The sequence below is a fragment of the Pectinophora gossypiella genome, chromosome 25 (assembly GCF_024362695.1).
Source record: "Pectinophora gossypiella chromosome 25, ilPecGoss1.1, whole genome shotgun sequence".
NCBI classification, from domain to species: domain Eukaryota; kingdom Metazoa; phylum Arthropoda; class Insecta; order Lepidoptera; family Gelechiidae; genus Pectinophora; species Pectinophora gossypiella.
Genome location: NC_065428.1, coordinates 8,598,456 through 8,623,786, shown reverse-complemented (window position 1 = coordinate 8,623,786; position 25,331 = coordinate 8,598,456). Strand labels below are relative to the sequence as shown.

General features: G+C 35.6%; 2 protein-coding genes across 6 annotated transcripts in view; one reads left to right on the top strand and one right to left on the bottom strand.

The window, feature by feature from the left end:
• The window catches only part of LOC126378027 (uncharacterized), a 62,455-nt gene extending 55,602 nt beyond the window's left edge, over positions 1-6,853 (top strand). Inside the window, exons 9-11 of one of the 4 annotated variants that reach the window (XR_007568026.1) lie at positions 2,171-2,276; positions 2,783-2,851; positions 4,295-4,434. Coding sequence is in view for 2 of the 4 variants with exons in the window: in XM_050026088.1 (XP_049882045.1) it covers positions 2,171-2,276; positions 4,295-4,415 (227 nt within the window). In the remaining 2 variants the exon portion in view is untranslated. Of the gene's footprint in view, positions 1-2,170; positions 2,277-2,782; positions 2,852-4,294 lie in introns of all 4 variants that reach the window. The other 3 variants (XR_007568027.1, XM_050026089.1, XM_050026088.1) reach the window with 3 other exon arrangements.
• A 490-nt stretch (positions 6,854-7,343) lies between these two features.
• The window catches only part of LOC126378023 (tyrosine-protein kinase receptor), a 57,141-nt gene continuing 39,153 nt past the window's right edge, over positions 7,344-25,331 (bottom strand). Inside the window, exons 19-29 of one of the 2 annotated variants that reach the window (XM_050026082.1) lie at positions 25,008-25,226; positions 24,613-24,780; positions 23,387-23,581; positions 22,872-22,990; positions 22,292-22,398; positions 20,412-20,501; positions 18,000-18,064; positions 12,982-13,076; positions 12,288-12,414; positions 11,619-11,760; positions 7,344-11,156 (exon numbers count right to left, since the gene is read on the bottom strand). In XM_050026082.1, coding sequence (XP_049882039.1) covers positions 10,512-11,156; positions 11,619-11,760; positions 12,288-12,414; positions 12,982-13,076; positions 18,000-18,064; positions 20,412-20,501; positions 22,292-22,398; positions 22,872-22,990; positions 23,387-23,581; positions 24,613-24,780; positions 25,008-25,226 — 1,972 coding nt within the window. In that variant the 3' untranslated portion in view covers positions 7,344-10,511. The remainder of the gene's footprint in view (positions 11,157-11,618; positions 11,761-12,287; positions 12,415-12,981; positions 13,077-17,999; positions 18,065-20,411; positions 20,502-22,291; positions 22,399-22,871; positions 22,991-23,386; positions 23,582-24,612; positions 24,781-25,007; positions 25,227-25,331) is intronic. The other variant, XM_050026083.1, reaches the window with a different exon arrangement.

The following is a 25,331-nucleotide window of genomic DNA, read 5'->3' as shown; positions in this document are numbered from 1 at the left end:
CTTTAGGGGTTATACGTCAGAGATGTATCATACAGCATCAGGTGTAAGCCAGGGAAGTAATTTGGGCCCGTTGGAGTTTGTTATTATGATTAATGATTTACCTAACGTAGTGGAGAAATCAGAATGTCTGTTATTTGCAGATGATCTCAAATTATTTTTAGCGGTCAACGACGTTACTGATTGTCACCATCTTCAAAACGATATGGATAGGGTAGTTGAGTGGAGTCAGAATAACAAGCTGTATTTTAATGGCTCGAAGTGTAGTTTAATGTCTTGCACACGCGCACACAATCTAGTCTCCTATGACTATCAAATCGAGGGAGTAACATTACCGAGAGTGTCGACAGTCCGGGACCTGGGGGTTCAGATATCGCAGGATCTTACTTTCCATGATCATGTAACTAAAGTATGTAAAAGAGCGTATAGGAACTTAGGGTTTATTCTGCGCCAAACGAAAGATTTCCAAAATGTTGCTGTACTGAAAACATTGTACAACGCTTTAGTTAGGAGTCAAATGGAGAATTGTTCGTTAGTATGGAACCCACCCGAATTAAAATATAACTTGATGTTGGAAAAGATTCAAAATAAGTTTTTAAGACATTTGTATTATAGGCAATATGGAATCTTTCCTTTTTATCCATTGATGTATCCTACCATTTTCATACTGGGAATGGTAGGTTATTACAAGTTGGAAGTCAGGAGAAGGTTGGCTCTAGCTGTCTATGTTTTTAAGGTTTTTCGAGGAGTCCTACATAACCCAGGGATTCTGCAAGCGGTCGGACTACAGGTACCAAATTCCCGTTTAAGACTTGGGCCGCGGGATCAAATTTTGTCGGTACCCAAAAGTAGGACTAACTTACTGAGACATGCCCCGGTTACCACGGCTCTCAAAATATTAAACGAGGTTTCCAAAGAAGTTGACCTATTTAACTGCTCATTGGCGAGGTTCGCAGAAGCCACGATAAAAATATTGTGTACATAAATTAAGGATATTGATGCTTTGTATTTTGTGTTAAATTAAATTGTTAATTATGTTTTCAGTATTATGTGAATATGTGTTAGTTTCTAAGTTTATGTATGTTAGTCTAAGTTACCGCCTTGGGCGCATGCCTGTATGGTAACTTACAGTTGTAATCATAGTTATAAATAAATAAATAAATAAATAAATAAATAAATAAATAAATGTAAAGTAAAAATATACACTGTCACATGATGCTAATAAAATTAAAATAAAATAAAAATGTCCTTATATAATAGTAAATAATCATTGCATAAATTCATTACAATTATAATATACTTTGTCATTTAGCCATTGGTATAACTTTCTCTTAAATAATTTTATTTATTATAAATACAGATGACACAAAAAAAAATCAATCAATTTTTATAGAGAAATCTAATGTCATTTTATACAAAATGCGACGAAACAAAAGAATGGTTGTTTTTTTGAAATATAAAAAGAAATAAGTTGTTACTGGCAAAAAAATATTTTATTTTTATTCTTAAATAGACAACTACAACGTAATATAGCATCACGCCGTTATCCCTGAAGGAGTAGGCAGAGGTGTATAGTATATTATGTGTACTCTATTATAGTATTTTATTTTAAACTATGGATTTTTTACAAATTTTATTGAAAACTGTTTATAGATTCCAAATGTATGTCTTACCTATCTAGCCCACTGCTCCGCAAATGACTACCTCAAATGTGTGTATAATTGACAACATTTCATTTTTACTAAGGTGCCTTAAATCGAAAACCATTTCGAGATATTTCTATGATTTACACAAAACACATTTTTTCAGATTTTTTAATTCAGTAATAATAGAAATATATTGAAAAATCCACGAGGTCAGAAGAGGAAGGCATAATAAGTTCAGACCTTTACATAAAAATTATAAAAAAGTAAATGTCATACATAACATGACACTTTGTTTGTGACTTGTTTTAAATACGCATGCAAAGGTACATTACATTATACTGCCTTCATTCTATCAATGGCAGAATCCAATTTTCAAAAAATATTTTTTGTAACTTCTAGTGGAAAAATCTTGAAAAGAAAAAATACGTGTCTTCTATTTAAACAAGTACTTTCGAAATAGCACAAAAAAACCACGGCTTAAAAATTTGAAATGTTGTCAATTGTAAAATTATCTGTATATATTACAGAACAAAAGAAGCAAGAGTTAGAGAAGTGGAAGCGACGGGCATCGTACGACCCGCGCAAGGCGGCGGCGCTAGGCAAGACGGGGAAGCTGCCTGCCAAGACCGCCAGGTGAGGTTCACATTATTTTAGCTAAACATCTACAAGTCAGGTGGTCTAAAAAGGCCGTCGAGCATGTCATGTAAAAAAAAAAAGAACAATCTCTCTTAGAAAGTTAGGTTGGTATGGCTCATTATGCCAATTTCTAAAAAAAATATAAAGATTTTTTATAGACTAGGTTCTAATAAGTCAATCAAGTTTTAACAGCATAGAAGCAAAATGCATTCATCAAAAAGTACGCCTAATTAAAACAATAAAATTAACAAGTGGAATTAAATTACTAATAACATCATGGGTATAGAAGATGATTTCTTTTATAGGATATTTAAACTGGTTTCGTTAGGTGACTTAAGTGATATTTTAATTTGCAATCGTTTGTTATTTATATGTAACCTTATAAGCTTTATACAGAATTTGATTTGTAAATATATTTTCTTTTATTTTAACAGATTATTTCCACTAAATTAAATATAAAACTTAAGAATTACAATTTATATTTAACCTGTTGTAAATTCTAGAGCGTGACAGAAGTCAAATGCATGCAATTCTGGCTAAGTGACATGTGGGCGGCCATCTTGTTCCGTAAGGTTAGTCAAATGTCAACTTGACAGCTGTGGCGTCCGGGTACTGTCACAATGACAGGAGATTTTTCAGCCAATGATACAGCCTATTTTTGGTGTAATGGATATTTATTTACACTTTGTGCTTTTTACGCTTTTGAGTTTGTTCTGCAATTTTTGTTTTTTTTTCTTAAGATGTTGGTATTTTTTTATACTTACACGTCCTACGCTTCTTTCGTGCTTTCTATATATAAAAAAAACAGGTGTGCGCAACTGTAAACTTTATAATTCTATACATTTATACGTTTTGGCAATATTATTATCGTGTTATTGCAATAACAAGCAAATTGTTAATAAAAATGCACTTTGCAAGCTTTTAGTCTACGCTAGTCTTAATTCTATTTTATTAAACTTCAATATTTTCGTCTAATTTCCACTTTCTACTTATAAGATAGAAAATACATATCACATCACGTAAACAGCAGTTAGTGGGTAGTCATAAAATAAAATGCACTTCGCCTTCCAAGTTTCACTGCTCGGTGACTGGTCAGCGAGTTGGGTGGTGGCTTCTCTAAATATATTAGAAGCTTCTTGAACTGAACCTATTTCAAATGTCTTCAAGGACCCATACCTCACCGAGCTTTTCGTTAGATAAGTGTTTCACTTTCAAAATATATTTTTATTAATTCTCTTCATTTAAGAATAATGGTATGTATCTACTTAATCAAGTTTAATATTTTATTCCAGATGTAGTGTTGACAAATAGAAGTTTCCCTCGAATTTAAATTACGACACATTCAGATTAGCCATCCCTATTTAAAAGTTGTTCTTAACGCTTCCTGTTTCAAATAATATATCGTTTCAAAACATAAAGCATCTTCACTTTGTTGTAACTTTGACTAAATGAGATTTTTATACGATTTTTTTTGTAAGAGGGAATGTAATTTTTCGTAAGCGCAAGTACAACGCGAACTTTGCGTCGTATTAATCTACTACTCGTGTAAAATGCGTCTTTAAAGCTCACGTCATACTCTTGGCGTCAGGTTTGGCGTGGCGCCCACAGAGTGACGTATTTCGTCGCGTCAGCGCCCCGTCATGCCGGCTGTGTGACCAGAGCTTAAAAGTGACTCCAACTACGATGCTTTTACATTGACATATAAGTACCGTAGATTGAACATGAGAGCTCAAAAATGGGAGGAAAAGTCACAGCAGAAAGAGTGACGCATGCTCTGACACTCCGATAGGCAACATGTGGATTTATATTTAAATCAAACCACCACAACTTATAAGTGCTAAGACGACGTCCGTACTTGCGTAATTTTTGACGATTTTATTGAATCTATACGGCTGCGTATGAATTAGCGTTAAATTTTTGTCGTATTTTTTATGGCGTGCTTTATCTACGGTACTTATATATCAATGTGTTTTTATAATATTATTATAATTATTATAATGTATAAAATCTTGCAGCAGTGTACTACGCTCGCAGTCGTTCCACGGGCCAATGTTGGTGTCCACAACACTGCGGTACCAACCGCCGCCGCAACAAATAGTCGAGAGCTGCGATGCGTCAAGCGACAACGATTTCTAAACGAACACGATGGCTTATGTGATATTGTGAATGGGGCTTTTTAAAATCGTTTAAAAAGTAAATAATGTGAATAGGGTCTTCGCACGAGTTTCAGAACGCAATGTAGATTAAAAAATGTGTTTATGAGCTCGTGTGCTTGCGTCCTTCGTTTGAATGGGGCCGCGTTCTGTTTTAGGTCACGAGGATTTTTAACGTTTTTAACACGGTATAGTTGAGGAAATGGCGAGAAACTACTACTTTTCATTGAAATATACATAAAGTTATTAAATTATTTACCATTAAATATTGTTGTCCACGTTATCAGTATAATTCACCCATTTACAAAACTTAAATTGGTTTAATTTATAAACGATGAATTTGTGGTAGTTTCTTTCCTTTAGAAAGTAAGGATAAAGACGTAGAAGGTACGAAATAGGTTATCTCACGAAAGTCGCGAATTATTGTTAATTGTTATTTGGCTGTTTGAACAGAATTGCTTGTTGAAATAGTTAACGTCACATTTGACAGTTATTTTGGCGCCAATCGGAAACAGAATTTGTGGCCTGTGTTTTGTGCAAATTTTTTTTACAATGTTTAATTTTATAATAATTGTACACAATTATTACAAGTCATTTTATTTTAATTATTTTGACGATTACTCTAGGGGTACGGATTGGGTAGATGCAATTTTTAGTTGTTTATTATGTAATGTGATTTTTTTAAATTAGTATTTTGCGATTTCGCACAAGTAAGAATTTTTATTATGATTACGAAAGAAGATTTGTATTATTAAGTTTATTGAGTACACCATGATGTTGAAAATCGTATTTTTTTTGTATATTACCAATTCGCATTGTGCGTAAAATTAAGGGGATATCTTTATATTTACATGTGATTTAAATAAAACGCCTATTTGTAGAGATTTGGCATGAAATTTATCACTAAAAGTGTATTCGTAAGTTTTTTGTATTATTTGTAACGTCCGTAGTATATTATACTTATTGAATTTCGTGTTATTATTATGAATTTCTTTTGTATTTTGTGTTTAATTGACGGCTACTTAAAAAAAATCATATTTATCTTACGTTTTTCTTTAAAGTGTAGAGACGATTTTATAAAGCTATTAGGTACAGCAATACAGCTTTGGAAAATTATAAGTCTTTAATATGTATAAAAAATTAAAGAAAGATTAATTAAAACTACTTACTTGCTATTTTCGCAAGTAGTTTCGATCTCAAAATTATTTTATCAGTGTCGTCAGTTTAACATTAAATAAATTAAGCAAATGCTCATATCATTCATACATCGATTTATTTTTAGTTAAGTATGTAATGTTATTCCTTAATCCTATTATTCCAAGTACATTTTTTTTACATTTATCGTGCAATAACACCACAACCATATCGCACCGATTCAATCATCAAAAAATAACCAAACGCTTGCAAGAACAAAATTTTTAGACAGTTATTTCGAAAAATGGTTGCTATTTTTGTACGTTGCAATATTTTCCTGATAGTTTATGAAATACTCAATGTATTAAGCTTGTAAATGTTGAGAATTCGAATTTATAAGAAGTTGTTGGTTGGCATTTCTTTAATATTTTTTCCTTGCGGGAAATAAAAATGAAATAAAAAAGAATAGTAACTATTTACATCAACTTCAAATTAATAATAATAAATATTTACAGATTTATATTTTGTGTCCTAAAATGTTTATTTTTAATTTTAAATCAATAAAATTTATTTTACTCATCAACCAATCGAAAGAATATTAAAGAAACTCTCTGTTAAGTATATAGAAATGAGATTATGATTTGCCAGGCATATGCTTGCGTTTTTGATACTTGTAGTTCCGCTATTTAGCTCGACCATAATTTGTTTACAAATGTTCAAAATTTAGAAAGTTTATTTAACAATAATAACTACTTTGTATTCGCAATTTAAAGTTAAGTACCCTATAATTTTTGCATTCAAATATTTTGACTATAAAATTAAATCATTAAAAAAGTTACTATGTTTGAAATATTAGAACGCCGAAAATGTTCATTGAGATAGGTAGTGTCACTTTCATAGGTCAATCCTTCTCTCTCTAACTAACCAAATTAGGAAGAGACAGGTAGGCATGTGAGAGGGGGCATTGCTTTCGACATTTTTTGGTCTTTCATCATAATTTCAAATCAGGTTTCAGTAAAATTAAATATAAAAAGTAGGAGTTTTAATTTGTTAAAACCTTGCTTTAAAATCTGTATTTACATATGTCTGTATTAACATCTTAAAAAAAATTGTTGAAATAAATTTTCTCAATTTGAACAATATTTCAGTAGGACGCCTGGCTTAAGTAAGTTTCGGAATATTGTACATTTTCGCGAACATTTTGTCCTTAGGATTTGTAATTGATGTCTAGCGTTTCATAAAAACATTATTATTTAAAAAAAAATCTAATAAAAAAGTATATAAATATACCTGTGTTTCACTTTTACTTAACACCCAATACGAAAACGTAAACTATTTTAACACGTTCACTGTGTAACTGATAATTAGATATCAACGCCTCACGTGCAATGTTATTTAAAAAAAAATGTTTTTTGGGTTTGCTCTTGGCCCCAGACTTGATAACATTGGAATTTATGTACATAGACACACTGGCAAGAAAAAATGTGCCCCACATATGGGACATGCACGTATGAGTTTCAAATTTATTGCCTCATATGTGGTTCATAGAAAGTGAAGGTGTTAATAAACATCCGTAACATAATAATTACGTTCTAGGCCTCCCCTCTGTCACCCGGAGGGAGTATGGAGTACCGATACAATCCTTCCTACTCCAAAGCGGGTTGGTGGAGGTGTTTTGGCTAGTATAATAAAATAAAATTTAAATAAAACAACAATTTACATTTATTATTAATGATTTTATTTTTGAATATCAATTACACTTTTTTGTTTTGTTGATATTTTATAAATTTTACATTACGCCATTTCATTATATTTATTTTATAATAAGTGCTTTTCTATTATTAGCATATAATATCATCTAATACTGCTGATTACAAAAGGGGTTCATCATGGTACACAATATTATTTAATCTGTAGCTGAAAAAAGGTTGTGAAAATAAACCTCTTTTTTAAATACTTTTTAAAATTTCGTTGTTCTTTCAAACCAGTTAAATACACTAATGTTATAAAGAAGTTTTTGGATTTGGGGACTTTAAATAAATGAAGAATAACATTTCAAAGTCACTCTTTTCAATTTAAAAGGAACTTTCTCTTCTCGTGTTCATCCGTACTATACTTATGTCACAACCACATTTCTCATTTTTTTATTAAAAAGTTTTTTTTTAATTAAAACATTTTACTAAATCGAAAAGAATAAATCTAAATTGAGCAACGTTTAGAAGTGACAATCAAACGTTATTCGTCAAAAACAATTGATTTTGAGTCGTTTATCGACAATTTAGATTTTATTGACATTTTATCAATTTTATATAATTTTTCAGTGTACAATTTCGTCAGAATTTTTAGAAAATCACCTGACATTTAATTTTAAAATTATAAAATTGTTTTTCTAATACAATTCGTTTACTTTGCAAGTAGATAACCGTTGCATATATAGTAGTGAAATCAATTACGATAAAAAGAAGGGCATTTTTCTTAAAACCATAAAATTTATCGGTAGGTATTCGATACCTTGCCGCGTAGGGATATTTAAACATAACAATTATAAAGGGTTGTTTCAGAAAATTGCCCTTTATCAATTTTAATATTTATCAAATGAAAATACCATGATACCCTGTCATTTCATGCCTCAATTATAAAAAACAACCTTAGTAAATGCTTTTTAAACAGGCAGTAAATAAAAACGTATTCTGGCACTACTCTGATATAACGTAAAAAGTATAAATAAAATCATGCTATTCTCTTAGTCTATCTTAGTTTAATTAAAGCATCCACATTGTGATTAACACATGTTGTTTTAATTCATATATATGTAAGTATATATAATAATAATATATAATAAAACTATTTTCCAATAATTCCTAGTGTAATGTATACACACTCTTCCCCAAATTCTAACGAAGCGGGTGCCATTTTCTACAGAAACAGTGTTGTGGCTACCCGCGAAACATTTAAAAAAAGAGTAAAAATTTCATAGATGCATGATTGGATATTCTATAACTACATTTAACTTATATATTTTTTTAATTGTAATTTATTAACGTATATTTCTTTTGGGGCGGAATAAATCATAATAACTACTTTTTTAATTATTTACAAACATTTTAAGCACTACTACGATTTTGCTAGTTAATTTTATCTAAAATGTTATTTTAGTTATAATAAACACAAAAGGTTTTGATAACCCGTTACATGTTATATTCATGACATCGCGAAAAATTGGATACAGTACATTTTTCTTTAAATCTCCTATTTTTTACAAATACCAACACAGTTTACCATTAACTTCAAAACTAAGAAAAGCAGGCCCCGTATTTAATCTACACACCTTTGGAATGATTAATAATATTATTTAATTTTAATTGCGACATGTTTCTTTTCCTAATTTCGTAAAAAATGTTTACTGACAGTTATTTTTTTTTAAAGTAAAATCCTTTAAGACTTAAATGGGGCCTAGGTTTAATTCGTATAAACACCTTAAATATAATTTTGAGATATTCTAAGTATCTGTTACAAATTGCTGTGTGCGTTTGATTCCGAAAATATGTTTAGGTTAGGTATTAACATCGAGGGTACAATAATAATATAAATAATTAAATATAATTACTTTTATGTCAAAAAACGCGGGAATCTATAGGACCATTCTTTTTTTCTGACATAGCAGTAATATTCGACCATTTTGAAGTTTGTTTAAGGGACAGTCTAACGTGATGGACGTACCTTGATATTTGCGGATGCGCTTTCAAATGCCTTAATAATAAGCAAAAATACTTATAAAATCCTATTTTTTCAGTACTGTTTCTATTTGAATTATGAATTTTGTTACATTATTGCGATTTGCCACGGACGGCCGTGTTTACTACTTTAAAGCTGCTTAAGCGGACAATTGAGGACCATTTAAGGCTCTCACTGAGTGTCTCGTGAACCTCGGCTCAGGTTTGAAAAGGTTAAGTCTGAGAGAAGCGGCTCTCAACGGGTCAATAGTGATGAGCGCTGAAGGAGAGAAAACACCAATCGGTAAACTGTTTGCTTACTGTCGCGAGCTTATTACCTGGCTGATAGATGTGAATTTATGAAGGTATGGAGAGGAGAGCTCAGATTGTAAAGAGTATAAAGAGGTTTTATATCGTGAAAGTGTGGAAAGTAGAGCATAAGAAATAATTAAAAAAAAAAACATGTTATATCTGGCCACTTACTACCAAATAATAGTGCACAACGATATGTATAATTTAAGAGGTATTTTTCGATTCATGTATTACCTATACCTATTACGAGTAGTAATAACATAATGACAATGAATAAAAGCCATAAACAAACTCAAAATGGTCGAAACACGTCGTTGATGCCATAAAAACATTTTTTAAACAATAAATAGTACGTTTATGAAAATCTGCCATTACAAGAGCATAAGCCTGCATTCTGTTGTGTTTTTAAATAAAGTAAAAAGTAATCCGCCATCTTTAGTCAGCCATTTTGATTTTACAAAACCAACGACGTCGATGTAAACTTGTAAAAATAGCCGTACAATAAGGAGCTAATAAGCGAGATATAAAAAGTTTACAAATATAAATATCCGGATAGAATCTAAGTAGAAAATCTAAATCAATGGACTACTTCTTTCGCAAAACATTGAGCAAATTGAGCAAAACCTATTTACTATAAAAGCGATTCGGGAAGCAAATTTATTCGTCAAATAAATTCTACCATTTTCATTTTTATATAAAAAGAAAATTTTTGTACATGTATTAACAAAAATACTCAAAATTCACATATATTTTTTTTTACATAAAATGCTATGATGTCTTAAATGTAGGTCCTATTTAAAACATAGACTTAGTATGTACAATATTATTAGTTAACATTATTAAAGTCTGTTCCTTAACGGTGGCTTAGACCAGCACTTTTCGCACCACAACCAAACTGTATTCACTTCTAGACGGTTAATTTAACAGCTAATTTCGGAGTCCTTGCCATTGCTACCCTGTTTTATAATTTTACTCCTATCATTGCCGACGACAATCTCTGTGTAGTTGTTTTTGTTCTTTTTATTGTTTTTGCCGTTTGGGCCGTTGCTGCCCGAGCTTGTGCTCGCATTGTCGCTGTCAGCGTATGGGACATCAGTCATTGGACCGTTCAGTAAACTCGCGGCCGAATTAGACTGCTTTAGCTTCCCCTTTTCCTCCACCTCATCTTTAGGACTTTGCAAGTCGTGGATCACAGCTTTTTTAGGGTCAATTTGTATAGTTTTCGACTCTGAAAGCTTGTTTGGTGTGACGACGTTTATGTATGGCGGTAGAATATTCATTGTAGTCAAGTTGACTGAACCACTGTTCTTTTTTAGAGCGTTCAGGTTCTGTTCCAGTTGTGCAGCATCCAGGCAGAGAGGCTTCGGTTTTGGGGCTAGTTTTGGGGCGTCTTTGGGCCAAGCATTGATGCGGGGAGGGTCGGGGGAAGCTATGGGCGCAGTCTTACGTTCGACCCCTAAGCTCTTATGGTTGGTCTTGTCTATGACTGTGAGCTCTATTGTCTTTGACAGCGCGTTCTCTGGCGGCTTGGGTGACGTTGGTGTTATGCTTATTAGTTTGTCGACCTGTGGATTAAAATTTATTTCAATATATTTAAGCCTCAACGAGAATTTTCAAGACTACGACCGATGTAAGTACCTACTCAATATTCGATAGTTGAAGTTAGAGTTGTTGTTTTTTATTAGCTGCCTCAAGATAGAGTGATGGTCTCATCGTAGTCAGAGTATAGAAGTTAATTATGGTTTTATGATACAAAAACGACTTTTCAATAGCGTTAACAGCGCTCTTATATTAGATAATTGTCTAACCTTAGTTTTGAAGCTGACTACATTGAGGTACGTTACCTTTGTAGGACTAAAATAAGAGTGAAACCTAACACTCACCAAACACTGCTGGGAACAGGCCTTCCCACAATCAACCCACGCTTCCCCACTGCGGGTTGGTGGAGGTGTTTTTACGGCTAATAGCCGGGACCAACGGCTTAATAAATATTCATCTTAGTGTTTCGGACAAACAGCAACACTTACCATCGGCCCAGAATTGCGGCGCTTTTTAAACTCGACAGAGTTGCTCTTCGGCCGGACCTCAGTGAAGGATGTCTCGTACACATCCACGCTGTCTTCGTTCTCCGATGCTGAGTCGTCCTCCAAGGAGACGCCGTCTAGAAGTCTGAAAATGTAAAATTCAATTGCATTAGTGATTTGGGGGTAGAAAGCAAAGCACACAAAAGTCCAATAGCAATATTGCTTTTTTAGATAAATTGCTTCGATGCGGCCTATTCTTTCCCTCAACGATAACTCGTTCCGATCCAAATCAAAGTGATATGATTGTAGCGTAAGAGAGGATAAGAATATCTAGTTCTAATTGGATATTTGCAAAAAGACATAAGATTCTAGGATATTTTTGCGTTCACGGTAACTATATAACTACCCACGCATTTTCTATTTTGACAGCTAGAAATCTTATCCTGTTTCATTATTTTACCAATTTTGCCTGTCAAGTAAGATAGACAGGTAATACAATACTTATCCCTGGATTGACTTTGGATAAATTTATCAGACATTCTCTATAGACAAGTGTCTTTTCTATACTTGACTCTGGCAGTAATGATTGTCTAATATACTACGACCGGTTGCCATAAACCATAAAGTTGAAGTTGAAGATAGAAAATAAAAATATAGCGGCTTCAGAGTTACCTATCAGTGGAGTTAGACGGCAGAAACTTTGTGGCTCTCGTCTCGACGACGGAAGAGACGGAACCGTCTGCGCCCCTGACGCTGCCGCCCCGAGACACCATTGGAATGTTGCCATATTCTTGTGATGCTGCAACGGGATAGGGTAAAAAATAATAATTAAAATGACTGTCTTTTAACGAGGTTGGAAAGTCTTATACCTAGTAAGAATTCAAAATAATTTTGCGACGGAAAATTCCACTTGATCTCAAAATCATAGTCTGAATCATCCCTCAAAGTTTTCGTTACGATGTCACTTACACCCTGTATGAATATAAAACCGAAAAGTCACTCAGGAACTACAAGTTCTACTAGTCTCAAATTTTGCATTTGCATTCCTTTTAGGGACGCAGGAGCTCACTAAGACGGTATTTTAGGAAATTTAACCCCATTTGTGAAAAATGATGAGGTTTCTGCAACCATCCTTGTAGATTTGTAAGCAATGGTCTCTTCTCTCGTATGGATTGTGAGATCAGCCCTTGGGTTGATGAGGTCGGTGACTGATGACACAAGTGTCAGGGATACTATTGAGCCGCTAAAGCCTGACATGGCTCATGTAACGAATACGTATTTACAAATGTAACAAATGGTAAGACAAGTTTTTAACTTCCCAAAATGCGATTATTACTAGTGGATCTAAAATTGTCGTCATCAATACCTTTCAGTAGAGGTGGATATGGTGAATCCTCCGTTTCGTCCTGGTCCTGGGCCGCCGTTGGCGATTTGCTATGAGGAACCAGCTGGTCCGTTGAGCTACAACAAATGTCACTTCAGCACCTATCTTCACTGATATCATCAATGAGGAAGTTCCCAGGCCACGATCCCCAGAAAAGTATAGATGGCGCTGCGTAACCCCAACGGGATAATAACCTATTTTCTCATTGCTCGGGTAAATAATTATTCAAAAATATAAAGTCAATGGCAGAGGCATAAAATATAAAAATAAATGTTTATATTTGCATCAGATTTGTGTAGAATTGTTACTTAATATTGCTTCTCTTTGTTTTGATCTGAATAACATAAAACATGCGGGAGGAACTCGGTGGCACACTGCGATTGTTGAAGTTAAGCAACTTTCGCAAAGGCCGGTCATATGATGGGTGACCACAAAAAAAAGTTTTCATCTCGAGCTCCTCTTGTCTTCGGAAGGCACGTTAAGCCGTTGGTCCCGGCTGCATTAGCAGTCGTTAATAACCACCAATCCGCACTGGGCCCGCGTGGTGGTTTAAGGCCCGATCTCCCTATCCATCCATAGGGAAGGCCCGTGCCCCAGCAGTGGGGACGTTAATGGGCTGGCGATGATGATGAACATACAACATAACATATTTTATGTCTTTGTTCTAGTTGAAACTTGGAAGATGTGTTTTGCCTGGGTGGAGTTCTTTTTTTTTTTGCCTGGGTGGAGTAAGGCTGTCCAAATTGTACTGTATTCATGGTGTTATATCTGATTGTTAAAAAAAAGTGTATTTGATTTGATTTTAATAACAAGGGTCACCTTTTAATACCCAAAAAGATGCATATGTCTGGGATCCATGAAATTAGAAGGTTAAACCAAGGCAACGTTACAGCTCCATCATTATTTTTGTTAGGGAACGTGGCCTCGAAAGTTCGTCATTTAAATATGAGTTGAAAATGCTTGTGACAGGTGCGACATCATTTTAAATGTGTGAAAGTGCTAGGGGGCTTAAAAGCCACATTGGAACAACCCATCTAAGGCAGTTGTCCCACAAACGACGAGAAAACGACTAACTATCGGCTATTTTCTCGCTCAAGAAACGTACAATAGATATACTTTCCGTGTGAATAAAAGAGATGCATATGCAAACAGTTGATCGCTGACTGTTTACACTGCCGGCGAGTACTAGCTTCACTAGCTTGTCGCTGAGCGACAAGACAACACTCGCTCGGCGATACTCGCCAAGCGATCGCGTATGAGGCTGCAAGACTGACTGTACGGCTTGACTGCCGCGAGCGAGTGATGCGAGTAATCGCCCGCCTCACTCGCTCACTCGCTTATAGCCGAGCTAAACAAATATCGGAATTACGCACTCGCTCCCCGCGTCTCGCTAACTCGTTTCTAGTTCTAGCTCTACTCGTTACTCGTTAATCGTTGCCGGTGAGACAAGTGCCTAAAAGAGCAATATTGCTATTTTCATTTTGACATTTGGAGACATTGCGTACTTACATGTCAAATTTTATATGTCAAATTTTATATGTCAAATTGCAAATGTCAAATTGCAATACTTATTGCTGTTTAGATGAATTGTTTCAATGGGGCCCCTTTAAATCCCCTGTAGGTAATTCTGTGTCGTGTTTGGTGTTTTTTTTTGGGGGGGGGGGGGGGGTAATTATGCCAAGATTGATCAACTTATGCAGTGTCATAGGACAAAGTGGGCCTAAAAAAATATTGCAAAAGTAGCAACGCATTTATTTCGAATTTCGAATCAAAAAGTTTTTTGTTTTTAATAGAAACAGGCTGTCTCCCGGCCGGTGTTAACGACCTTGCAGGGCCTTTTTTCTTGTTTTAGGTTATGGTCATTTAATCTTACCACCACATCTGCCAGTGTCAAAGTGATCGGAGAGCAAAGAACTTTTTTTTACTATTTTTTTGAGGAACATGTCATAGCGCACAGGGAAAGCCTCGGAGGGAAGTTAGTTCCACAGCTGATTGCGGTGTAAATCATAGTGATTTCCTAAAGCCTCAAGTTTCCCAAGCTTTTTTGTTTTCGTTGCATGAGCTGTGGACTAATACAAACTTATTCAAAACCACAGATTATAGCACAATATAGTTGCTATCTTAGTTTCTTTATTCACTTTCTAGCTTTTTTAAATAACTTTCAAGTCGGCCGGGATTTCTATTGCGTTGAAGTGGAGTGGGTGTGTGTGAAATATTGATATGAAGTGTGAAGGTAAGAACAATGAAAAGGTATGCGTTTGTTGGTAGTTCGAAAAGTTACATTTGATCATTATAAGTGTAGTGCCTGTCACTAATAGTATAATCTGTGCCAAAAACAATTTGCAAATATCATTATTAATTAATTAATTATGCTTTTTTAAATTTTATTATTTATTTGAGGATACTATAACTATTAACTGTGATACTTGGTAACTATTGTGATATTTCCTTGTGTTTTAAGAAGAGGCATTACATATTACTGGAGATAGGATATCGTCGGATATTTCACTAGACATGCTGCTCACCACCACTGATTTGCCGTTCCCGGGAATATTTCCATAGTGGGAATTTTCCCGTTGTAAAAACTCTTTAATAGTAAGGTCACTGGCTGCTTTTTATTTTCAATTTTTTTCCTATCTGACTGGGTAATAAAGCGTTTTTGCACCTTTTTATTGCCGGGAAATTTCCCAAAGTGGGAATATTCTCAGGAACGGCAAATCACTGCTCACTACTCAGTTAATCGGAGTAGTTCATTGTTATTTACTTTGCTGAATTTCTCGGTCTAAATTCATCCAAGGTGTGCGTAAATATCAATGCAAAAAGCTCATGTTTAGTTCTTATTGATCTAGAAAGTTTCCAACTAGTCAAATCAGTTACTTTTTACTAAACGTCAATACATGAACTTACTAACGAATTTGTACATATAAAAACGTGATAAAATAAAATATTATTACGTTATTTTGATTAAAATTCGTAAATCAGTGAAACAGAAAAAAGAAAAATTTTTTCGACAATTTTAGTTCTGTCTTCATTTAGTAATAAGAATTTCATAATTTAGTGACAGGGTTTTGTTATTATTTAAATAAAAGTCAAAACTAGATTGCCATAATTTGTTCAACTTCAAAATACATCGTCATTTCGATAGGTACTATTTTAACTCAAAATATTAGTTAAGAACAAATTAACAGTTGTTATTTTCAGCGAACCACATTCGATATTACATCTAGTTAGAACATTGATATATAATAGGTTACTATAAAGCCTCATATCCACTACGCAACAATTAACGCGTAACACGTAACTCTAAACATGTACGGCAACCTTACACAACAAAGCGCGACGTTGCCAGCTGGAGCGCAACATGGCGCACGGCTTGTTGTTTGTTTAGAGAGCATCGTTAGTTCACCTTCAATTGTTGTCGAGTAGAGACGTGACGCGCAGTAACACTAGTTTCTCTGGCGACATGTTATCAACGACAGACGTGTATTAAATGCATAGACGGACAACATTGTTAAACAAAAGTTCCGCGCCAAGTTTCAACACGTTGAGCAACATGTTCATGAGCAACATGTGCGCCAAATGTTGCCAACTGGACTGCAATTTATTTTCTGCAGTATTCTCTGAATTATCAGACTATCTCTGCGTACTTCTTGTAACCCAATATTGATTCGAACTAATTTCATTGACTGGATTACAATAGTTACCAGATCAATACGAACCAGACTTTCTAAAGTATCTAAAAGTAGTTTATCTATAAGCTTTAAGCCACAATCTAGACAGAACTAAGTTACGCTTAATTTGGAAGATATATCATGGATGAATTTAGACACGCTTTGGATGGAACCTGGAAAATATCGGTTACTAAAATAACATCAAATCATAAAGGAAGTGCCAAGTAAATTAATAGTTAGGCTTTTAGAAATCAGTATTTTAAGAAAGAGACTGGCAGACTTTAAAATTTTGGTTATCAGTTATCACAAGGATGTTGATGTTAAAAAAAGCATTTTCACAAATCATGTTTAAGGCGATTAGCTTACCATACCGTAATCGCTAGAGTAAGTACCTAGTTGTGGGTTCATTATCTTTTGCTTTGAAGCAACGACTAATTAATCATGATTCTGTTATGATGTGATTCTTAAGGTGGTATTAATAAACTAATCTTAGCTGAGACTGCCCTCAAGATCAAGCTCAAGTCCCTGTTTTTATATGAGAACTGTCACATTGACATGATCTCGAGGGCAGTTTCGAAGCTGAGATTAGTTTATTAATACCATCCTTAATAAAATAGATTTTATTTCGAGATTTTTTGTCATTAAACGAATTCTCCGTTTTGGTTTGATTATATGTCTGTGTCCTTTAAATTGGCTTTTTTTTGCACCAAAAAGTTCATCGTTTTCTATCTGTAAATTGTTGTATTTTTTAATGTTTGCGTTTGATCCTATCATTTAGCAATTTTATGATTATATTTCAATAAATATAACATTTTACAATAGCTTTAATGCGCGGAAAGAACGTAAGCTAGTGTTGTGACGTTCATTTTTCGTTTCGTTCATTTGCATAGTGATCAGTCGAGGCTGATCGATTATTTCCAGTCTAACACTATTTGTAATGAAGCGTCTACTTAAGTCCTTTATGACGTGGATAATCGTCATTAGTCTTGGTTTTGCCCCGACGACCCGATTACTCTAGCCATAGAGGCGGCTAATCAGCTCGCGACACCAAACACTTCAGAACCCCGATACCGACCCGCCGGCGTGGTCGACGATTTCCCTCATTCAGCGCTTATCGCTATCGACCCACTATGGTCGATTAATTCTTTCAAATAGTCTTCAGGCCTGTTGGTGAGAGCCCTCAGCGCTCCCCATTCGTCCGGCCAAGTAGTTAATGCCCTCTGCGTCAAATCTACAATAAGTCATGTCAAAAAAAAAACAATCCGTCGCCAATGCCCTCACTAAGGGCGAGTCTGCCAGACTCCTTAAAGTCAATACACATGATGTTACCTATTTGTCTGCTCGGGGTTGTCCTGTGGTGACATCGGCACGAGGTAGTCACACGCCGGCGCGCGCTGCCAACATGCCACGCTCAGTACACACAGACGCAGGGAGATTATGTTTGAACCATTGGCAAGGATAGCCCGCCAGATTTATTTTACCATGCTGGTAACATTGGACGAGGAAAAACGCTCGTCTCTTTTATTTAATTATCAGTTATGATGATAGAATTGGGCGAGGAATCACGCCCGCGGTTTTGAAACACCTATCACTTACGATGATACAATTGGGCGATGGAAAACGCCCGTCACTTCTATTTACCAGTCATGTTGGCACAACTGAACGAGGAAAAATGCTTGCGAGTTTCGCTGATAAGTACCAAATTCCAATGTTGGTAACTTTGGGAATGACTCGACTGTCATTGGACAGTTCTTGTATCCGTTTCTGTATGTTGGTAAATACGGTCGGGCTTGCAATTGAGTCGTTCCATTGTTCTTCGGCATTTTTTTTCAAAATAAATGAGCATTTTAAGTATACCTAAATACTGACCTCTATTCGCATTAAATTCTATTTTAAATACAAAAATATTTATAAAATTATTTTGCCGAAACTGAATGGAACACTTTTTCCTTCAACCTACCTACTTTGTATTTTCAAAAGACTTTTTTATTTTTTAAAATCTCCCTGGATCTCTTTAACTGTAAATCTACGCGTGCATTTAAACCACTGGGCTTTGTAAAAAACTATTTTTTTTATTTTCTTTTAGTCATTTATTTTTTTACAGTTTTTTTTTATAAAACCCAGTGCAAAGGGACAAGAAAATAGATTATATAGGTATAGATTCCCGCTATAGCTACTAGGCAAGTAAACACTCAAATTTCTTTGAAGTGGATATTTTCGTTAAAATGAAGAGATTCTTTGAAATGTATTTTTTTTTGCACAGCGTGATGGAATGAAAACTTAGAATGTTATTTTTTTAATAGAACAAAGTTAACTGATGGTTAAGACATTAAAGACATAATTCCATGCGTTCATGATATTATGATGAAGCTTGGCTGAGTTGCAGATGCTTTGGTCAGAAAATAAAAATAAAAAAGTTTTTCTTTTTTAGTTTTTGACATTCCAACGAATCTCTGTCTATCTACGGGGGTCTATGTACTACGCGAATTTCATTCAGGAGGGGTATAGTTAGAAAAATTCAATAAAAAAATGTATGGTAGGGTTTCATCATGCGGCACTCGCAAGCACGTTGTCCAAACCACGGATCACTAACATCGACACAAAAAAAACGTATGGAAAAATAAAAGAATCCAGTTACTTGCTTCTAGTAGCCAGAGCGAAAACATTTGGAAAAAAAGAGAAAAAAAGGAGATCATTAGTATTTTATTTTTTAATTTCACTTTTTAATCTGTGTAGGGGTTCACTAGAGAGGGGGCTTTAAATACGTAATAAAGGGGATATAAAATAATAATTATTTTTGATGGTTTGTTATCAAGACTTTGTTCGTAAACTAATGGAGGCATTATTCTAAAAAGTAAGTACTTATCCTGCTTAATCTTACTGTCACAGGAAAATAAATAAATTTCAAATGTACGAATATTATTGTGGCGCCCAAAAAGAGACGACTTTTAAAATTTTATTTTGTTAGTAAACTGGTAAAATAAGAAAAACGTTATATACTTACAAGGTGTTAGTGACACCGTAACGAATACTGAGACCATTCAGACCATGATTCTGAGTCGATGGTTGGTTTTCCCCGAAGGGTAAGGCAAAGGGAACTATGCCCATATAGCCATGTCTTACGTATTCTTTTTCTTGATGATTAATGAAATGATGAAAGGTGATGATGATGAAACCTAAGCCCCCACCCTCGGAGCAGACTCCTACTCCGAACCCCGAACGAATTAACTCAAAAGTCCGCATAAACTTTCGAGTTATAAAGCGGCTTCCTGCCACGAAGCGAAAATAGGCAGATACACTTTGTTCATTGAATACTCCGATATAATAACACTCGCGAATGTCTTCCGACTAACTTAATGCGATCATTAACCACAAAACACCACTTCGTATTAATTATTTAGATTATTCAATGAAGAAAGCAACTGTCCCGTTTCCCGTCAAAAAGCCGATTCTGAGTCGATATCAAGTGGAATTTCCTGTCGGAAAAATTCATGACAATTTAAATGTTTTTAAAAAAAAACAGTTCCATACTTTTGTGACGGAAAATTCCACTTGATGTCAACTCAGAATCGTGGTCTGAATCGTCCCTCAAAGTTTTCGTTACGATGACACTATAAGCCTGTATTTATTGATTTAATTTATTTACTTATTTGTTTTATCAATAAAGATGAACCTTAGAATAACGCCTCCATGTGTTTTCCCTCCGTGGTACCTATGATATAGGTAGAGTGCATATGTTACCTGTGATCCGTCGGAGTTCACATCGACGTCGGTAGGTGGCGGTAGTACGGACTTCACTATTGGTAATGGAGCCGACACTATTTCTGGGTCCTGTGGGTTTTTAAAAGGTAATTTTAGGACTTTATCAAGGAACTTTTCAGGCTACGTTCCTCAAAAACAATATAAAAAAATAAATAAAAAAAAAGTTTATTTTCAGACAACTTAAGTCCATAGAGTGTTAGTAACAATACCCTTAAAACTATGTTAGCAATTATCATTATACTAGGTAGGCAAGAATTATATAAAACAAACAAAACATTTAGGTGGCATATAGATGGCGTTGTAAAGATTTTCCTTCGTTTAACCTTCTAATTTCATGGATAACAGGCATATGCATCTTTTACCCTTGACCCTTGTCAAATAAAGAAAAGCAATATAAGTAGTAACATAATTCTATACATAATGTGACCCAAATCATCATCACCAGCCCATTAACGTCCCCACTGCTGGGGCACGGGCCTTCCCTATGGATGGATAGGGAGATCGGGCCTTAAACCATCACGTGCGGATTGGTGGTTATTAACGACTGCTAATGCAGCCGGTACCAACGGCTTAACGTGCCTTCCGAAGCACGGAGGAGCTCGAGATGAAAACTTTTTTTTTGTGGTCACCCATCCTATGACCGGCCTTTGCGAAAGTTGCTTAACTTCAACAATCGCAGACCGAGCGCGTTTACCGCTGCGCCACCGAGCTCCTCGCATCCTCCTACTGCCATCCATTATTATTCTGATCAAAATAAAGAAAAGCAATATATGTAGCAACATGATTCATGTGATCCAAATATTAAGCAACAATTATTTATATAATGCTTCTGCCATTATACTGTCATCATCATCAATTTAAGAGCCACGCTCTTGTCGGTGTAGCATTTTCCATTCCAGTCTATCAAAGGCCAATTCCTTGACTTCCCTATAAGACACGACGTTAACCTTTTCTTTAATCATTGTGGAATAATTACGTACTTATTACGTTAAATCTAGACAGCGCTATCTATATCGTCACTGGAAAGGCAAAATTACATAAGCGCCAAAATATCCTAAAATAGTAGTCCATCTTATGACATCTATTGCTAGACATAGAAATTGAAAAAACAATGTAAACTTACGTTGACGTCATCTAAATTGGATAAATGGGTAAAAAGTTATGATAAAAAACCAATAAAATACTTTAAACGGCTTTTTCTTGAAATGTCATTTTGGCGCATACGTAATTTCCGGCCAAGTAGTTAATGCCATCTGCGGCAAATCTACAATAAGTCACGTCAAAAAAAAAAAAAAAGCTTACGTAATTTTGCCTTTTCAGTGACGGACGATATTATTTTTAAGGAACGTTCTGGAAAGTCCTTTATCCTACTGTTATTTCACCTCTGCTATTTTATGGAAGGGACTTAATTAATCTCTTCTACCGTGTGGGTTTTGAGGTACATTACCAACCCCATCAACCCTAGTGTCAGGGTTACTATCGAGCCGCCAAAAGCCCCTGACATGGCTCATGTAACGACTACTAACTTACATCAGTAAGCAGTAACCGGGACCAACGGCTTAACGTGCCTTCCGTGCGGATCATCTTTCTTTCGGACAATCAGGTGATCAGCCTGTAATGTCCTATAACCAAACTAGGGATCACAAAGTGATTTTCGTGATGTGTCCCCACCGGGATTCGAACCCGGGACCTCCGGATCGTCAGCCCAACGCTCAAATCGACAAACATCCGTCTTGCTTTTTATGTAATTGTTTTAATGGAAATTTGATATGATGTTGTTGTCTTTTTTTTGTGTGTGGCGTCCTCTTATACTAAACTATTTCTATTCTATTCTTTCTATTCTATAAAAAAATCGTTACCTGTAAGAACCTCTGCAGGCGATCAAACATGTGCGCGAAGGCTGGTCTTTCATCTGGATTTGGGTTCCAGCACTCGCACATCAGACGGTATATCTCTTGTGGACAACCTGTATAGCATGGAGATAAGTATATTACTTATAATATATTTTTTTTTATATGTAGAGATGTCCCTACACCCTGTAATGGTCGGTAAAACTTTGAGGGATGATTCAGACTTCAGAATCAATCTTCCACCTTCTTTTATATCATTCTTCATAAACTTTGTAATGGCCCCGATTCCTGCAGACACCTCCTAACTTTACTTTAAGTTATACCCGTCATTTTCTTATCCGCCGAAAAGGAAAGGGACGGATGATTGTCAACAAGTTAATTTTAAAACGAATGAATAACCCGGGCGAATAAAATAGGCATCTCGCTGGTATGCAATCCATTTGACTGTCAACATTTAGGAACCCTCAACAGTGCTGCCGCCTACATTTGAGCTTCTAGTTTTTATCCTTATGGTTTCAATGTGCCCTTTTTATCTCCTCTGATGGGCTTCCTCTGGGTGGCTAAAGGAAAAAAGGGGGTCCGTACTCACCATAGGGTTTCTCAAGCCGGCCCCCTCCAGATACCATGTCCATCACCTCCCGGTTGGCGCAGCCGGTGTATGGCATCACGCCCAGAGAGAACACCTCCCATAGCAGCACACCGTATGACCTGCGGTTGACAGTTCATTTAAGTATTAAAAAAAAAAACAATATTTAATAAAAAAATATATAAAACGAGTTTCCATTTTCAAATTATTATTATTTTTTTTAGAATTATTTAGCGAACTAAAACCTCCTTCAGATTTTTTTTTTATAACACATTAAATATAAAATCTACTAAGTAATTTAATTTAAAAAAATAGTTAATTAATTAAGAATAAAAATCATTTCATTTCATTTCATATCGAAAACGGAAGAATTGGCAGTTTGTAATGCTTAGACAAAAATTCATATGAAAGAACTTAAAACTGCAAATTAGGCCGTATGGCGGTGTTTCATTGCCTTCTCATTTGAGAAAATACAAATACTACTACTAATTAAGCATTATATTAATCATTGTACTCACCAAACATCAGTTTTAACGGTAAAAACGCCATCTATATAAGCCTCTGGCGGCATCCATTTTATCGGCAGCATGGCTTTGCCGCCCTTCTTGTAGTAATCGGCGCGATATATGTCGCGCGCCATACCGAAGTCGGCGATTTTTACTACACGCCCTGGCCCACGGGACGTAAGCAGGCAGTTGCGCGCTGCTATGTCCCTGTTGGAAAAATGTACATATATACATTATAATGTAGAAACATAAAATATAAACAGCATTTATTATGCCACTATTTACTTTAAAAAGACATTTTATTGAATTTAAAAATAAACAATTGTCTATTCTAAAAAAATAGGCCTGACAATGGTGCTAATTCCTGCAGACGCTATCTAATTTTATTTTAAGTTCTAGCTGTCATTTTCTTATCCGTTGAAAAAGAAAGGGACGGGTAATCGAAAGGCATAAAATTTATGGAATACACGTCAAATTTTACATCGGCCAATAACCCGACAGAATTAAGTAGACAGCACGTCAAACGGATTGCATACCAGCGAGATGCCTATTTTATTCGCACGGGTTATTCATTCATTTTAAAATTAACTTGTTGACAATCATCCGTCCCTTTCCTTTTCGGCGGATAAGAAAATGACGGGTATAACTTAAAATAAAATTAGGTGTCTGCAGGAATCGGGGCCATTACAAAATTTATGAAGAATGATATAAAAGAAGGTGGAAAATTGATTCGTTTTGCTTATTTTAATTTAGGAATCTAGCACATTATAGTTTTGCAAGGGGGTTCACCCAAACACCTTGTTTTAAACAATGTTATAGTAGACGCTTCTGTGTGTGTGACGTCTGACGCGATACGATTGAAGACTATTTGGCAGCGACGGTGTGCTGCCCCCAAAAGATGGTTTCGTGGTACCGAATTGAGCACCCCGCTAGCCACAAGTTGGTAGTGTGACTAGGGATCGACGATCCAACGGTGCTATGTTGGAAGTTGTATATATGCGTCTTGCTGTGTAAACTTCGATATCGCGTTTCACGACTGCTTGAAGACTGCATCATTGAATGTGGCGCCATCTGTTGCATGCGGGCGGAACTAGCTGGCCAACTAGTTGGGTCCGCCACAACTAAAGTAAAACTGAGGGGGGGTGGGGTAAACCTAGCTCAGCCGCTGGTGGGGAGCGGAGAGTTGCCATTCTATACGTAGTGATTCCTTATGCTGTGGTTAAAGTAAAGTGACTAACCGGTGAATGAACCGCTTGGCCTCTAGATATCTGCAGCCCTTGCAAACATCCAGAGAGCACAGGAGGAGATCCTTCATGGTGAGTGCGCTGGCGCGCTCGGGTTTGGGACGACTCTCGCGCAGGAAGTTCTTTAGATCGCCGCCCGCTAGCAGCTCCAGGACTATGAACCTTGGAGGAGATAAGAACATATTTAGACTAACATACAGTGATGTGGCGTTGTCGGTAATATTCCCATTGGGGAATTCCATTCCTGGCAGTAGAAGTTGCAAAAGTTATGTAACACGAGCTTTATTATCAGTTCAGCTTTTTTTTGACGTGACTTATTGTAGATTTGCCGAGATGGCATTAACTACTTGGCCGGAAGAAAGTTTAGTCGACACTTAAAAAAATCTTACCTGGGATGCCTATCAAAGCACACGCCGATAAGATGCACGATATTCGGGTGGTTGAACTTCGCCATAATCGCCGCTTCCATCAAGAAATCCGTCTCGGCCTGCCCAGTGGACAACTCGGGCAAAGTCTTGACTGCCACCGGCATTTCCACGGAGTCGCCAGTTCGATGTCGGTATAAGCCTTGGTACACCTCTCCAAAGGCCCCCTGGCCCAAGGCTCTGCTTAAAGGAGAATCTTATTACTCGTAATACCGAAAGAGAATTGCTTATTAATAATCCCGTGAAGTTTGTTTAGTTTTCTCTGTAGTTAGGTTATACTCTGTCACA